This window comes from Strix aluco, chromosome 21 (assembly GCF_031877795.1).
Source record: "Strix aluco isolate bStrAlu1 chromosome 21, bStrAlu1.hap1, whole genome shotgun sequence".
Taxonomy (NCBI): domain Eukaryota; kingdom Metazoa; phylum Chordata; class Aves; order Strigiformes; family Strigidae; genus Strix; species Strix aluco.
In genome coordinates this window covers 9,175,073-9,190,325 of record NC_133951.1, presented here as the reverse complement: position 1 = coordinate 9,190,325, position 15,253 = coordinate 9,175,073, and the positions used below count along the sequence as shown (strand labels likewise).

At 42.3% G+C, this 15,253-nt stretch overlaps 1 protein-coding gene across 7 annotated transcripts in view; it reads right to left on the bottom strand.

Moving 5' to 3' along the window:
- UNK (unk zinc finger) overlaps window positions 1–15,253 on the bottom strand; it is a 45,996-nt gene that overhangs the window by 19,413 nt on the left and 11,330 nt on the right. For all 7 annotated transcript variants that reach the window (XM_074847694.1, XM_074847695.1, XM_074847692.1 and 4 more), the window contains exons 2-7: window positions 7,796–8,005; window positions 6,011–6,187; window positions 5,449–5,579; window positions 5,184–5,319; window positions 2,918–3,035; window positions 1,861–1,945 (exon numbers count right to left, since the gene is read on the bottom strand). In XM_074847694.1, coding sequence (XP_074703795.1) covers window positions 1,861–1,945; window positions 2,918–3,035; window positions 5,184–5,319; window positions 5,449–5,579; window positions 6,011–6,187; window positions 7,796–8,005 — 857 coding nt within the window. The remainder of the gene's footprint in view (window positions 1–1,860; window positions 1,946–2,917; window positions 3,036–5,183; window positions 5,320–5,448; window positions 5,580–6,010; window positions 6,188–7,795; window positions 8,006–15,253) is intronic.

Here is a 15,253-nt window from a genome sequence, read left to right as displayed (position 1 = left end):
CATTACTCAAAACTGTACAATTGCAACGGAGCACAAGATGTTTAGGAACAAGAATACCTAGATATTCTTGAGAGAAGAAATATTCCACAAGCACCTACTTATAAGTATAGAAGCAAGGAGAAACATTATCTGGCAAATGGCTACTCCTTATCTAATATTCCTTACATTATTACTGTCATCACTTGTACACTGTGCTGCTCTTTAGTCCATTAACGCTGCTCCAAAATTATCTTCCCTGCGTGAATTGTGTGTTATTCATTCAGCCATCTTGAACTAAGCAGAGCTTCTTTCATTGCTAGTTGATGGGTGCATTATAATTATCTGAGGGAGATAAGTTTCCATCTGTGCTCACTACAGACCATTACCAAGAAAAAAGTAACGTACATAGAAAGGCATACACAAAAAGGAAGTGTCACTGGCTTGGAAGGTAAAGTAGAGATGCTGTAGACTTGTAGTATTTACATCTAACACAATTCAGCATCTTTACAAAAACTATATAACTGATACTATGCCTATTGCAATATCTGGTTTCAACACATTTCTTGCTAATAATTAGCAAAACTCATGCTAAGAGCAGATATAATAAATGGATAACAAATCCTGTTATTTTTAACTGAATTAGACCCTCAGTGTTCACCTTGCTAAGAAAGTACTAAAAGATGCAATTCCGTAAGACAGCATAAGAAATAACCTGGTTGGAATAACCTAAGTGCCACAGAATGTTACTCTGGCTTTAAAGTAGTATAGTGTCAAGTGCAGTAATCTTGCTAGGAATAAGGCATCTCCTTAACAAAAATACTATGTTACACACAAGGGAGTTTGCTAAACACTGCTTCTTTATCAAGATTTCATTCTCTCTTAAGCTTGCTGGATCATACTGTGTAGTTGGACTACTGTGTTTTGGGCCATTATAGCCCACAGCTCTAGCTATAATTACTGGTTGTTGACGAGGCTTCCTATAAAAGGCACTGCATAGCCTGTAGGGAATTTATCCTCACCATTCCTTGACAAAGGCAGTAATTACTAATGCCATCATTTATAAAGGATAATCAAATATCAAGAGATTTGCTCAAGGCCATGTAGTGAGTCAGTATCAGAGCCAATCTACTGAGTTCTGAGTAACCTGCTCTAATTGCTGCAAATTCAGCAGTGAGATTGGAGTGCAGAAAGTGAGTAGGAGCCATAGGAGCAGGAGAGCTAACCAGTTATCTATGAGTGTTAGTATTCACCAGAACTCCCACAACCAAAACAGCATCACTAGTTTATAGATGATGAAAGGGAAGATTGAAATAATGCCCTATAAATCAGGGAGCTATCAAGAAAAGAGGATTTGAGGAAAGGCAGACAAAAAAGCTGCATATTTTTCTTCTCCAACCTGACTTAAAGATTTAAACTTTAAGCAAAACTTCATAAATAGTAAAATATTATTTAGTGTATAGAACAGATTAATACATTATCTATAATTATCAATTTTATTCTCAGTTTTTTAAAATACAATACTTTGCAACTTAGCTAGGTACAGTTCATCTACGTACAGAGGAGAAGCAGCTTTCTCTGTTTCTGTCCTCCTAAACCGCCATACAGAGAACTGAGCAAGTGAAGTATTTTCCTCTGTTCCCTCTCAAGAGACAGAGCAGAGAGCTAAGGGCTGAGTCCCACAGACTACCTACTGCCTTCAGCTCTGCCAATGCCTCCCACACTACCACAGTTTCACAGGAATTGTCAGAGCTAATACTTTCTTTTTGAAAATCCTTCATGGAAGCTCTAGTTTAGTGGCCCTATGTTTTAAACTATCTATTTTGGCCAGAAGCTCTCCATAGCTCAAACATCCATGAAAGACAAGAGAAGCAGCCCACGTACGTTCTACATGTGCAAAGGCACAGAAGGGTCCTCGGGGACAGCTGCCAGACTGCTGCATATCATTGCATTTGGTGGATTTGTAGATCTAAGGATGGGAAAAAAAAAAAACAAAAAAACCAAGACATGAACAAGAAAAAAACAGTGACCAGCAGCCCAGGTACAAAAGTACTACGGAGAGACTCGACAGCAAGATAGGAACACAGATAAAAGGCACAAAGGCCAGCAGAGTTCAGGGTGACCATTTCAGTGCTTTGCTTCAAAGAAAGGAAAACCCACTATAGTTACAGAAACACCAAAATATGCCCATCACAGCTAGAGCTCACCCAAAGATCAACCCATCACACATCAGCTCACCCAAAGGTCACCATTTGCCATAAAGTCCCTCAGTCTCACTGGAAGCTCCATGGATATTACAAATGGTAAAAGGTAGGAAACAGCTGACAGATGACAGCACAGAAAGTTACAGCCACATGTTCGCAAGGAAAATAACAAACCATTGACAATGACTGTAGGAAATGGATTATTCCCCTTCCCCCCAGTTTGACAGGCGGTGACAATGGTTACTTTGCCGATACAGGCCCAACAAAGCTTTTCAACACTGTAACATGAAGCAGACTAGGACAAGGTATTAATTACACTTTCTGTAAGGATATTGGAATGCTCTGGGCATGCTCACAACTAAGAGCTTGGTGGTTCATATCTATGGTATAATGTGATCATCACCAACCAAGAATTTTTCCTCAAGGAAACAGATGCTGTATGCTCACCTGCAAACCCACATCATGCTTTCAAAAGGACCCCCATACATGAGACTGCTCTTACACTTGAGTTTTCCCCTACTTTTCTTACCTCCTCCCATATGATCTAGCTAAAGAAAAGGCATCCCCATCAAGCAGCTGAGTTTCAGCTTACTTCTAACATGCAGTTTCTCTGTATCCCAGGACCACCCTGCAAGCAGCCCACATACTCTCCCAGCTGGCACACTAATTTACTTTGTAAGACTGGAATGCTTTTGCTTTTCTAGCCAGCTACCAATGTAGCAAGCAGGTTACCGTACCTCTGGATGGAACTGCTGTTCTGTGCGAGTGTGGCAGTATTGGCATGAGTCTCCGTTTTCACACTTACTGGGATCTCCCCACTCGTCTCCATGTTTCACACTGGGACATGGTGAAGATCTGTGTAAATAAGGTCACAGGAGAATGTATCAGACTCACAAATGTGCTTTGAGCTTTGCTTCCTTTGAGCAGGTTGAGGGGGGCAATTCTCCTCCTCTACTCCACTCTCGTGAGACCCCCCTCTGCAGTGCTGTGTCCATCTCCGGGGCCCCCAACATAAGAAGGACATAGACCTGTTTGAGCGGGTCCAGAGGAGGCCACAAAGATCAGGGGGCTGGAGCACCTCCCCTGTGAGGACAGGCTGAGAGAGTTGGGGGTGTTCAGCCTGGAGAAGAGAAGGCTCCGGGGAGACCTTAGAGCAGCCTTTCAACACCTACTACAAGAAAGCTGGTGAGGAACTTCTTACAAGGGCATGTAGTGACAGAACAAGGAGTAATGGCTTTAAACTGAACGAGGATAGATTTAGATTAGATACAAGGACGAAATTCTTCACTATGAGGGTGGAGAGACACTGGCACAGGTTGCCCAGAGAAGCTGTGGCTGCCCCCTCCCTGGCAGGGTTCAAGGCCAGGTTGGACGGGGCTTTGGGCAACCTGGGCTAGTGGAAGGTGTCCCTGCCCATGGCAGGGGGGTTGGAACTAGATGATCTTTAAGGTCCCTTCCAACCCAAACCATTCTGTGATTCCTCAATCGGGAGGCAGGTTTGGCAGACCCATCCTCAGCTGTACAATCTGTTTGGCTGGCTGCTGCTTCCCCAGCCCCCACCCTTGCTGCTGTTGCATCTTCCCCTTCTTCCAGTTTGCCAATGAAAGAAACATGGCTTAACTCTCCATCTGAAACTGAATACAACCTGAACCAACATAACTTAACAATAGTAGCAGCTGATGTGATTAGTGTCAGAGATGCTGGGTCTGGTTTCTGTTTTGGAACTGTACACTCATAGAAAGCTCGTAAGTTAATTGGCTAATCCTAAAACACATAATACCCTTACAGTGGTATGTTTCCAGGGTTATAGTATGGCCATGTGGAAAAGAGACTGAGTCAGGTCACTGGGGAAAAGGCAAGTCCATTTTCTTCCTCCCAGCCAGGAACAGTTCTTTTTCCCAGTTTTGAATTTTTGCCGTGACCTACTTCCCCTGCTCTTTATGCTCTTAACCATTCCCTCAGACAACAGCAGAGGGAAGCAGATAGCAGCAGCAGATGCCTGCATGAAAGGCAGCCACATCAGCTGGGGGTGGGGAAAGCAACACAGAAGTGAGTGGAGAAGCTTTCACCTCTTCCCTTCCCAAAGGGCCCAGTCAGGGGCAGAAAGCACATAGCCGCTGCCTGAAGACTGGCTTAGTGTTTCTCTTTCTCCTGAAAGCGTTGGGACTAATGTTCCTTTGATTTTTATTTGTTTTATTTTTTAAATATGGGATTTCAGTGCCAATTCAAAAATTTCTGTGAATGTTGGGGGTGGGGAAGGGAAGTGAGAACATCCATGGTATTTTCTCTCCTGGCTTTCTGGTCTGCTCTTATGTTTTTCAAAAAGGAACTAAGGAAAAGCCCCACTGAGACCACAACAAAAGCTCTGTTGTGTTGGAGGAAATGAGGGCCTATAACTTGGATGAAACGCGTTCAGGGAGACGCGGCATGCTGAAAAATCCAGTGACAGCTGAGTGACAAGAACACCCTGGTGCCTCAAAAGCAGTCTTTAGCAGTTGGTTAGGAATGCATGTCCAGCTACAGTACTGGTCACACCGTGCCTCACCATCCCCATCACCAGGCACACACAAGCAGCAGCTTGATGATTCCGAATCCTTTACCATGAAAACACTGTTGCATGAGTTTGTTTCTAGATGGGGATTAAAACTTTCTTGTGTTTTCTTTTTCCTGTACTGGTTTCTAAAGCAGAAGTTTATATGGTAAGGGGAAGCCAGACTCTTTTTTTTGCTTTGTTTGCTATAAAACCAGAGTTGTAACATGATTTAACAACAGTCATTTATTAGAGATACTGGTTGCTATATATAGGAAAACTCCTTGTTTAGTTTGTTATCCTTCTCCTAGGCAGAAGTAACGGTCCATCACATCTGTCAGTACAGGCCTTAGAGACACACTGAAAAAAACCAAACCACAACCCTATCTAGTGGACAAAATCCTAGATGCTTCATTACAGATTTCTACACCTCACCACTCAGCTGGGAAATAGAATATCCAGGACCATGGTACCTGTATTTGTGTTTTCTTGGGCTTCTTCTTCTGTCTTTGCTATTGTGGTAGTAGGGACAGGCATAACCCTGCCGACAGAGACGGGGGGGTTTCTTACATTGCTCTGTCTTGTAATTTCCCAACACATATGTTGTATCTGCAAAAGAAGCAACTGGTTAGTGGGAGATGACCATGATTTATATTTACTATGCAAAAGTTTTGACAGGAGCAGGCACTCCACAAACACCAGACTTTCCCAGCCCCACAGCCCCTAAGTGACACTCACCTTGCCACCTTGGCTCCTCACTGAGTATTTTCTCTATCATAGCATGGCTAGCAGCGACTGCAGACTGACCCTCTATGCCACCTTCTGACGTAGTCTGACCATTCTGCAAAGCCTCCATCGCCTGAAGCTCCCTTTGTGGACAAAGTTAAATGAACATACAGACCGAGCAGATGAAGAGACAGATAAATGTGTATAAAACCTGACATACTGGAGTGCAGTAACAATTCCTAGGTGGGTGCATTTCATTCATGCATTTCTTGTCAGAACATCTTTAGTCAAGCAGCAACTGCAATACACGTTCTTCATTCCCTGGGAATTCTAGATGCATTATTTTGACACTCCCCGCATCAGACTCCAAACCACAGCACAAATAGTTTAAAATGTGGTCCCTTCTCCCATTTTGAGTATCCTCCCTGGAGATTTTGTAGATTTGCCTTATTAGGAAGGCATACATCATCATCACTCCAACACACTGAAGTAGTACTGTCCTTCAATCATCTGACTTTTCATTCATTCATGACAGAAATTACCTTTTTCATACAGAGCCCCGACCTCTACTAACCTGATGTCATACACTGGAGAGCGTAGGTCATGGGGCCCATGAGCAAACGCGCAGTGGACTCCATTCTTCGTGCAGTTTCCCTTGGAGTCTGTCTCATGAATGCAGATTCCAGTTTTGTAGTAGCGCAAGTGATACCTCCTCTCTGTGTCTCCAGTAGTTCTATGCAAGAAAGGACACCTGAGGTACAGAAGGAGGGGAAGAACAGACAACGTTTAGTCACACAGGTGATGGACTCAACACTACCAGAAGGATGCTGCAGCTGACAACACCTTTGCTAACTCTGCCCCTTCTCTTATTCTGTGCCTTCCAATGCTACACAGAACCCCTAAACCTGTCACCACACAGTATAGTAGTTTCCCTCCCAAAAAGACAACTGGATTATTAAGCCAGCAGCAGCTTTTTATTCTAGTCTAGTGACTGCCAGGGATCTGGAAAAGAGCAAGGACACTGTCAAAGTGTTCTGATATACTAGCCGTGATTGAAGGGACATCACATGGCACATACCATTTCCTCAGCAGCCCATCTAGACTTCGTGCTGCTACTGTTTCCTGCTGATGTACTCCTACAGGGCTGCGACAGTCTATCTATAGCCAGATGCATCCTTCATGCAGAGCACGGGACAAGAAAGGAGAATTACAACACTACCATTTTGACTTATGTTTTGTTTCCCCTCTTAGGGAGAAAAAGAGCAATCTACACTGAGAAATAAAAAAAGTAACAAGACGGAATAGGTAAAGTTTAGATATTGCAGCATCAAGCTAAAAATACTAATCAGCAAAGAGTTCTGAGATGGCAACAGTTTTCATTCACTGAGTTTGAGCCAGATATGAACCAGTGATCTAAAAGCCAAAGCGCCCAAATATCCTATTCCTAGTTCTCTTCTAACAAGGAAGAAAGTATTGAAACTGAAGCTTCAGGATGGGGGAGTATTCCATTCTGCTGTAGTCACAAGATCTTTACTTAGCTGGGTAAAAAAAAATATTGTTTTACCGATAAATGGCATTTTTCTGTGTGTTTATACTGGCACCATGAAAAGGAACTGAAATTCCATCTTTCTATAGCATCTCTATATAAAACAGTCCCTATATTTGACCACAGTTTGGCTACACTATTTATTCTTCCATATCTGTCACGTGACTAAAGTTATATTACTGGGTTAACCCTTTAATCGCTGGAGTCTGCCACATGCACAGCAGAAACACTTGCATCCCTGCTCCAGTTAAACTTACCACAAGAGAAGAGCCAATAAAACAAACTTCTCCTCATGTTGCCTTATTCTGGGTACCTGTCCATTTCCTTACTTGCTTCTTAAAAGTCCAGGAAGACAAAACAAACTGGCAAGTAACCACTATGATTAAAAAGATGGGGATAGATAATTCAGGGGGCAGACTAAAGGACAAGGCTCCTCCTCTTTCTTAAATCTGCTAAAAACTAAGCTACCCTGCTAGTGAGCAAGAGCCATTATTTGACAGTCAGGGACTTACAGGAACAGTCTTTCTGAGCCCATTTGTCAGTGAGCTGTTTTTCCCACCTCAACTCTGCTGAAGATGCCAAGGCTCATGAGGACAGTGAACTCCCACCTAAGTCACCCTTAGCATCATCTCCGCAGCAGGCCTGGAGCACATGGATTGCTATTACAGTTTTTACAGCTGTTCTCATGTCACGTATGTTACAAAGCTGCTTTACTGCTGCCTTGCCTCATCTCTACGAGAACTGGCTGGAATCATCACCTGGACTGATCCCAAAAGCCTAATGCCTGAAAAGCAGGGTGCAGTCTTTACTTACTCATCTCCTTCTGGGCAGATTCCTGTGGTCTCATCATACTTGGTACAGTAAATGTCAGGGCTGTAGTTAAATGTACCATCCCGGCGGCGGATAGATCTGCGACGACGCTGGTTGACAAAGTGCCAGTGGAAACAAGTGTAGGGCCGGTGCTGAGTGCACTTGTGCTGCACGAAAAGAGGGCACTGCTCTGTGCGGAACTCCTTCAGGTAACTGCAGGCAGAAATCCAACAGCGGGAGATTAGGACCAGGATGCTGGTTAGAGACAATATCCAATCACCCCGCAGAGTCCAGGCCAAACCAAGCTGCATCCATCACAGAGGTGCCTGCTGTCCTTCCCACACCCTCCCCTGCTTTCCCTCGCTGGTTGTCTGTAATGGGAATAGATCAGTTACCAGGTCAGTTAACACAAACATGAATGCTAAGGATAGCTGAAATCACTTTCTATTGTGCCTGTGGTATAATTTTGAAGAGGCTTTTTATGGGCTTAGAAAACAGTTTGTGAGAATATAGAACTCTTAAGTACCTTTAACCATTTCTATCTCTAAATCTGAGAACAATGTGGGCAAAAAGGGGTTTCCTTCCTATACGTTCAGTTTAAAAAAGAAAACAAAACAAAACACTTCCTTGTAGCAATGTTTAAAGCTTCAAGTTTCTGACAGAGAAAGATTTTTAAAAGACTCTTTCATGCCTTGTCCTCCTGGTTTAACTCGGCTCCTTCAGTGCACGGTCAACTACGAAATTAAAATTAATCAATTTCTCTTGCAACCTTGTGAATTCAGGACTCAGTCTTGAAAAGTGGGATAATTATCCTCAAACTCCTGTATGTTTATGTTGCTTTAATTTTAATATATAATTCTCTGAAAGTACGTGTCTTCTTTTATCCTCAGAACTAAAGAAGTCACAAGCTTTTATTTGTGACACTAATAACAGTCTCTAAACCCAGATTGTAGAGGATTACAAAATGGTTTAGATCAACATAATGATCTGACTGTGATCTGTGTGTAGGTGCTTATAAAATCCATGCTGCCTGAAACCCACTAGCTGCCCTGTATTTATAGGCAACATATGAACAATCCAAGTAGCTCAAACACGAATCCCACCGGTTTCAGTCTCAGAGACACCTCCAAGAACACAGAAGGCCCAGAGCATTCTGGTCTCTTACATTTAGAGGTCAGTTTAAACAGTGAGAAACAAAATTTGTCGGTCAAAATAAAAGCGCTAGTATTCTGCTGGAAGCAACAGGATGATATAACAGCAGATATGGACTCATTTTAAACTGCGTATGTACTCCGAGGAAACAAAACAGAGTATAGGAATTTGTCGAGTATTCTTTCCCATATCAGATGATGTCTCTATTATGTTTCTAAATAAATGGAAAGATGTCTGATGCCCAAAGATGTATTTGCAGATAATATCATCAAGCTAGATTCATTCTGAAAGCAACATCTGTAAAATAAAGCTTTCTTTACCCCGGCTGAAGAGAAAGCCTCAGGAAAACACACAAATTCAACCAAAGTGGTTTTATTTGTTTGCTATGAAGAGAGAATATCACTGGGAAGAGCTTTCCTACGCTGGATTTTGCAAGCATGAAAGGATAAAAGCCCTTCCTCCTCCTCTTCAACCTCCAAATACACAAGACTTGCAGGTTCCACTGCTTCCGATCTGCAGATGCTCGGAGCTGGAGAGCCCCCCAAGCAGCCGGCTGTAAGCCCTTTTCAACCCAAGCCCATCTGTCCCCTGCAAACCAGCGTGGCTGGAACAGTATCTGCATCGGGGCTCAAGGCTTAACACCAGAAAAACGCGAGCCAGTGTGCAAAAACAGGTCTGTTTGGAGTAGGTGAGGGCTAACAACATCACTTTGCTCCTCTTCACTTTTAAAAAGCCAGCTCCATTCAAATGGAGATCCCTACTCCAACCACAGCAGCAGTTCATCTGAAAACTGACTGCCGCAATAAAAATAATCCATTCTTGAAAAGTCTTGAAAAGCTTTCTAAGCTGTTGGACCAAGTACAGTTGTAAAGGTGGAATATTATTTTATCTTATCAGCACACTAATAAGACTGAGAACAAAAGTGACTAACCACGTTTAGGTTAGAAATTGAATTAAGTAAACTTAAGCAGCATGATACTTAAGACTGCCCATCCACAGATACTACACAGTCACCAACCAGTCCCTTCCACCCATACATCTCCATGTAAACCTTAGAGACATGAGATTTATGTTACTCTCATTTTACATATGGACAAACTGCAAAACAGCTGACGCTGTGCCCCAGCCAGCATCATACAGCAATCAGAGTCGGAAGAAACCAAGAGCATTTAAACTCCTCCACCGTCACTGAAATGAGTCCTGGGCTTAATTTGAAGAACAGCAGCTTGAACCTCTTCAATGCTCTGGGAACTAAGGGAGATGTATCAGGCCTACACAACCTGGGTATCAAGCCCAGCGCTCCAGAGCTGTAGTGATAGGCATGTATGAAACGCTGTTAAAACCCCTAGAATTTAACAACTGCGTGATCAACCGAGCTGAAACAGCTTCCCTTTAGCAGGAGAGTTAAAAAATGTACACACTGACTAGGGATTTCAGTCTCTGGAGTGTCAATTGTTGCTGAAGAGCATTTGAAAATTAATTGCATTTCATGATTGGCTAAACTCCCCGGAGAAACATTTATTATAATGTAAATGAGAGATAATTACATAAGTAAATGGTTCACCTGAAAAGTGTTTAACACCTAACTTGCTTCATCAGAAACGCATTCTTTAATGCTGTCTATTAAATAAATTATCTCTCTCTTAATTTCAAAGCAAGTCCTGCAAACAGGTACCATTGTGCTCTGCTTAACACATTAACTGTGCATGATCACCTCTGCAATAGACCCAACAGAGGAAAAGCAGAGTTGTCACATTAACTCAGTCATTTCAAGCCTTTCAATCACGGCTTTGTTGTTTTTTTGTTTTTTTTTTTTTTTTTTTTTTTTCAAGCCACTACAACATTTTAAATCACCCTCCTCCACAATAGCCTGAATGGTAAACTGTCTTATAGCCCTGTATTTTCTTGATCCATGAAGCGAGTTTTGGCTCCTCTGGGAGAACATGGACCACTCAACCAGCCACTTTGTATTAAAATATATGAAAAGCATCTAAACCACATGTGTTTTGGGAACATAGAAAGGATACACAGACCGCACTACCGCAACGTGATGGCTCACAAAGCAGAAAGCTATTAATATTTCAGTAGCCTCTTTGCAAAGGCTCTAAACAAAAACACAGAAAACACTGCCATGACAGATCCTTCTGGTGTCAATGGTCTCTATAAATTTTTTTCCCAGAACAGCTGAGAAGAGGAATTTTTGAACGACCCTTGAAACTGAAAACATGTTGATAACTGGTCCACACATTTCATAGCGTGTCAGCCAAACACTGCGTCTGTACAGGAAGAGGAAATCCAGCAATGATAACTTGCATTTCTCAACTCCTCTCTGAAGATCTCAGGAAACTCTACAACCCCCAAATGAGGGGCAGAAAAATTATTATCCCCATTTTATATATGAATTACTTCTATATTTGTTAAAAAAAAAAAAGTGAAACTAATCAGTTCTGTGTTGATCTACTTTACATGCACTTTCCTTTGTTTGTGTGTAGATACCATATTGTCAAACCCATATAAATTTTTTTAAAGTGGAAAGCACGTAGCATGGTCTTCTGATACTACATTAACATCAACAGCAACACCTGAATTCCTGCAGGAAATGTTATCATTTATAAGTCCTACTAAACAAAGGCAAATGTAATTCTAAACAAATAGGACAAGACTGCCCAGAACAATGCAGATCAAAGTCCCCAGGCTGAATTAAACTTGCTGCCGAACAGGATGGACACTACTGGAAATGAAAACTTCTTTCACTAGGAAGACAAGAGGAGAGGTTCTTAGACTAGCTTTCAGAACTCCCAGAAACCAACAGGAGCAGCAAAGTATTAGAAAAAAACCCAATGCTACTTTGCTGAAATTCCACTTCCTCTGGGGTGCGATGTGGGAAGAGGCAGTAATTACCCTCTGCAAGAATTTACACTAGCGGGGGCACTGTTAACTGTCTTTAATTGCCAGTAGCAGGGCAGGGCAGCAAGGGTTTACATCTGCAGCTAGTAACCGCAGCCAGTTCCCCCTCTGCCCTGGAGGAATTGAGCGGCAACCTGCTCAGGAAAAAAGATGAGCGGGGTGGTGAAAAAGAAAAAAAACCTGTACTTGCAAACACCACCATCAAAAAAATCAAACCTAGAAAGAAAGAGGGGGAAAAAAAAAAAATAAACCAAACCATAAACCAAGAAGAAACTAACCTAGAAGCTTTGTTTTTAAACTCAACAATTGCAGCCTTGTCCTGGTCACATTCATTGCCTGCTGCAGCAGAGATTTCTTGCCTTGCTGCAGCTTTGCAGGTCTGGCTCTGTTCACACCCGGTGCGCTCAAGCAGCTCAGTATGGGAGGATACCTGCATCCGTACTGTGTTCCAGGGCTGCAAACTTCCTGCCAAACTTGACCTAAGTCACACATGCAGTGGCATGAGCTCAATTCGAATATTTGCTGGTAATGCACGAAGACAGCTGAGCTCCAAATTCCTCATTAAAAGCCTTCCCCAAAGCTCCCTGAAATCACTGGAAGATGCACAGTGATGCCAAGAGAGAAGTCTCTGCTTTGTAACAGAAGAATCAGGAAGACTGGGGGGAGAGAAACAATACTGAGGAGCGTGGAAACAGAAGGATTAAAACCAACTCTTCCAAACCCTTGTTGCTCCATAACACAAAACCAGGCCCTCCTTTGCTTCCGACACCCCCTGCACTATTTGAAATCTTTACATAGGCCCCAAGTTGAGCTCCTCTCCTTTGCAGCCCTCCTTGCTCCTCCCAGTCAATCCCCTTTCTGCCAAAATTCCTCTTGGGCCCAAAGAGAGTGCGGAAGCTCATAAACAGGATCTGAATCTTCTGCAGCAGTACAACACCAGAGAGAAAACCATTAGATAATTGTTTGACTAATCCAGACTAGGACACTGTCTGTAAATGTAGGACAATAGCGAGATCTAACACCGCTGTCATCTAGATGTCGCATACAGTGAGTGTGTGTTTACACTCACAAAACTATGCTACAGCACCCTCAGTAAAGGCCCGCCTTAAGTCATTGGTACCAGTGCTGTTTATATAGTGTTAGACCAGTGTAAACTACTGACATCTTTTACACTAGCGACCAAGCTCACGCTCAAAGCTCTGGCTGCTGTCAGTGGGGCTCCATCCCTGCAGCTGCTCCTTGGCCACACAAAACTAACCCAGGCCACGTTCAGACAGCACAGGCTCCGGTCGTTTCTGTGAAGTCCAGCCTGACATGGACACTTCACTTTCTTATTAGCACTAATGTTAGAAATTACTAGTTCAGGGCTGTATAAAGACTCTTAGTACTAGCTACTGTCCAAAAGAGCCCACGGAGGCAAATCTAACCAGGAAATGTACAAATAGTCTTTGGTTGGGTGTTGTTTTTTTTTTTTTTAAACCAAGGTTTAAGCTCCTGGTAAGATTTCAAATATCAGGAAGAAAATGCTCTTCTGCCATTACCATTTATTTCAGTCCTGTCTGCCTTCTCTCAGCAGAGGATCACACTGGCAAAGATACAATTTCATCGGCACAAAAGTACATGGGAACGCTGGGGACTTTTGCTGGCATTTTTGTATCAGTCACGTCCTGCTGTTTCAGACAGAACTGCATGAGGCTGTAGACCTCATCATAAAGTTTCAGGTGGTCCCAGTTCACCTCACTTGTAGACAGATATCCTTCCTGAAAAACGCAGTCTGCATGACAGAGGTCACTGCTCTCAGCTGCTCATCAGCTTTCCTTTGCTGTAAGCTCTTACTGGCACCGATGTGTCCAGACAGCAAGATGGGAAAAGTTTTCCTAATTCAGTTTAGGCAAAAAAGAAAAATAAAAAAAATAAATTTAAATCACCAGCTTAGCTTTAAAGTTTAAATTAGGGGTTTGAGCCAACACAGATAAAATTATCTGAAGTAAACCAGGGTGTGCTAGCCCAAGAGACTGCCTGCAAAGTCGGCAGCATTGCAAAACCCAGGAGAAAGTATCTAACTGTAGACATAGATGTTTCTAATTCAATAATGCTCATCTATTGAAAGTATTTTCAAAACTGCTATCTTCTTCTTAAGCAAAAAGAGCCACCCCAGCACAAGAGGAAAAGAACTGTCCGTATTTAATCAACTCTCTAAATTCATTTCACCCTCATAAAATTTTATTGCAGAAGATGATATCAGACACACTTTAAGTAAGAAACCCATGACTCAATTATTTTCTTTTACTGAACTGTGGTATTCCAATTGAAATGAGTCAGTGGTGCATGACAGAATCTACTTATTCCAACAGGATACTCAATAAAAATCCTACTAATGCACCTTTCGTTTAACATATCATTATTGATAGAGAAAACCCATGATATGCAGCTTTGACATTGCTCATGAGTTTTTGCTCTTAGGGCAAAGAAGGTGTTCCAGAATAATTGGGGGGAAAAAAACTAGGAACTTAAAAGAATAGTGTCATTCCAAAATAATTCAGAGAAAGTGTTTGATACCAGCATTCCCACGACGTCTTATAAAATGCTGGTATTTCAATGCAAAGCAAGCTTCCCAGCAGGGAACATAGCCTTCGACTCTCAAGATTTCTCGGGATTTGGGAGAAAAAAGTGAAACAAACAATTCAACTTCATAGGAGTTGTAGTTCCTTGTTCCCAGGGGTGGGCACAAGGCAACCCCAAATCCCTCAACTGACAGCTGCAGACTACCAGCAGCCTGGTTTACAGCCTGCCCAAACCTCTGCAAGGAAATGTTTAGCATCCTTCTAATAAGAGCAGTAGTTAATACAAGTCTGTTTCAATAAACAGTATTTTTCACTTACTGGCACATGTAATCTAATAATGAAACAGAGCCTCACAACAATCACTGCTGAATAGCAAACAATAACAAACACTTTTAGCGGCAAACTTGAAGGTTTTCATCATGACTCTAGGAAAAGTTCTGATCAGGTTTTACCAGTAATCTTTATCAGTTACTGTGGCTCACCACTATTGGATATTTCTGCTTTTCCATATTTAATGGTATTTTTCTAAATAACCTCACAGACCTGACCAAATCCTCACACTTTAAGGCTATTGCATACGCTGTGCCTCACCTGACACAAAATGCAAACACCTCTCTTTGAGCACATCTCCACAACTATCAGTCTATCTGCCTTTCCATACCCTCAACAGCCAGGTGCAGTTTTGTAAACCTTGAAAAAATTAGAAAGCATTTAAATCCCAAAGAAAAATATATGGATCACTTTCTAAAAACAAAAGGCTGACTGTGAATGTGCGGAAGGAGAAAAGGATGAGGAAAAAGTTTCAGTGAGCTCACATCTGTCAAGAAGATAGACTTCA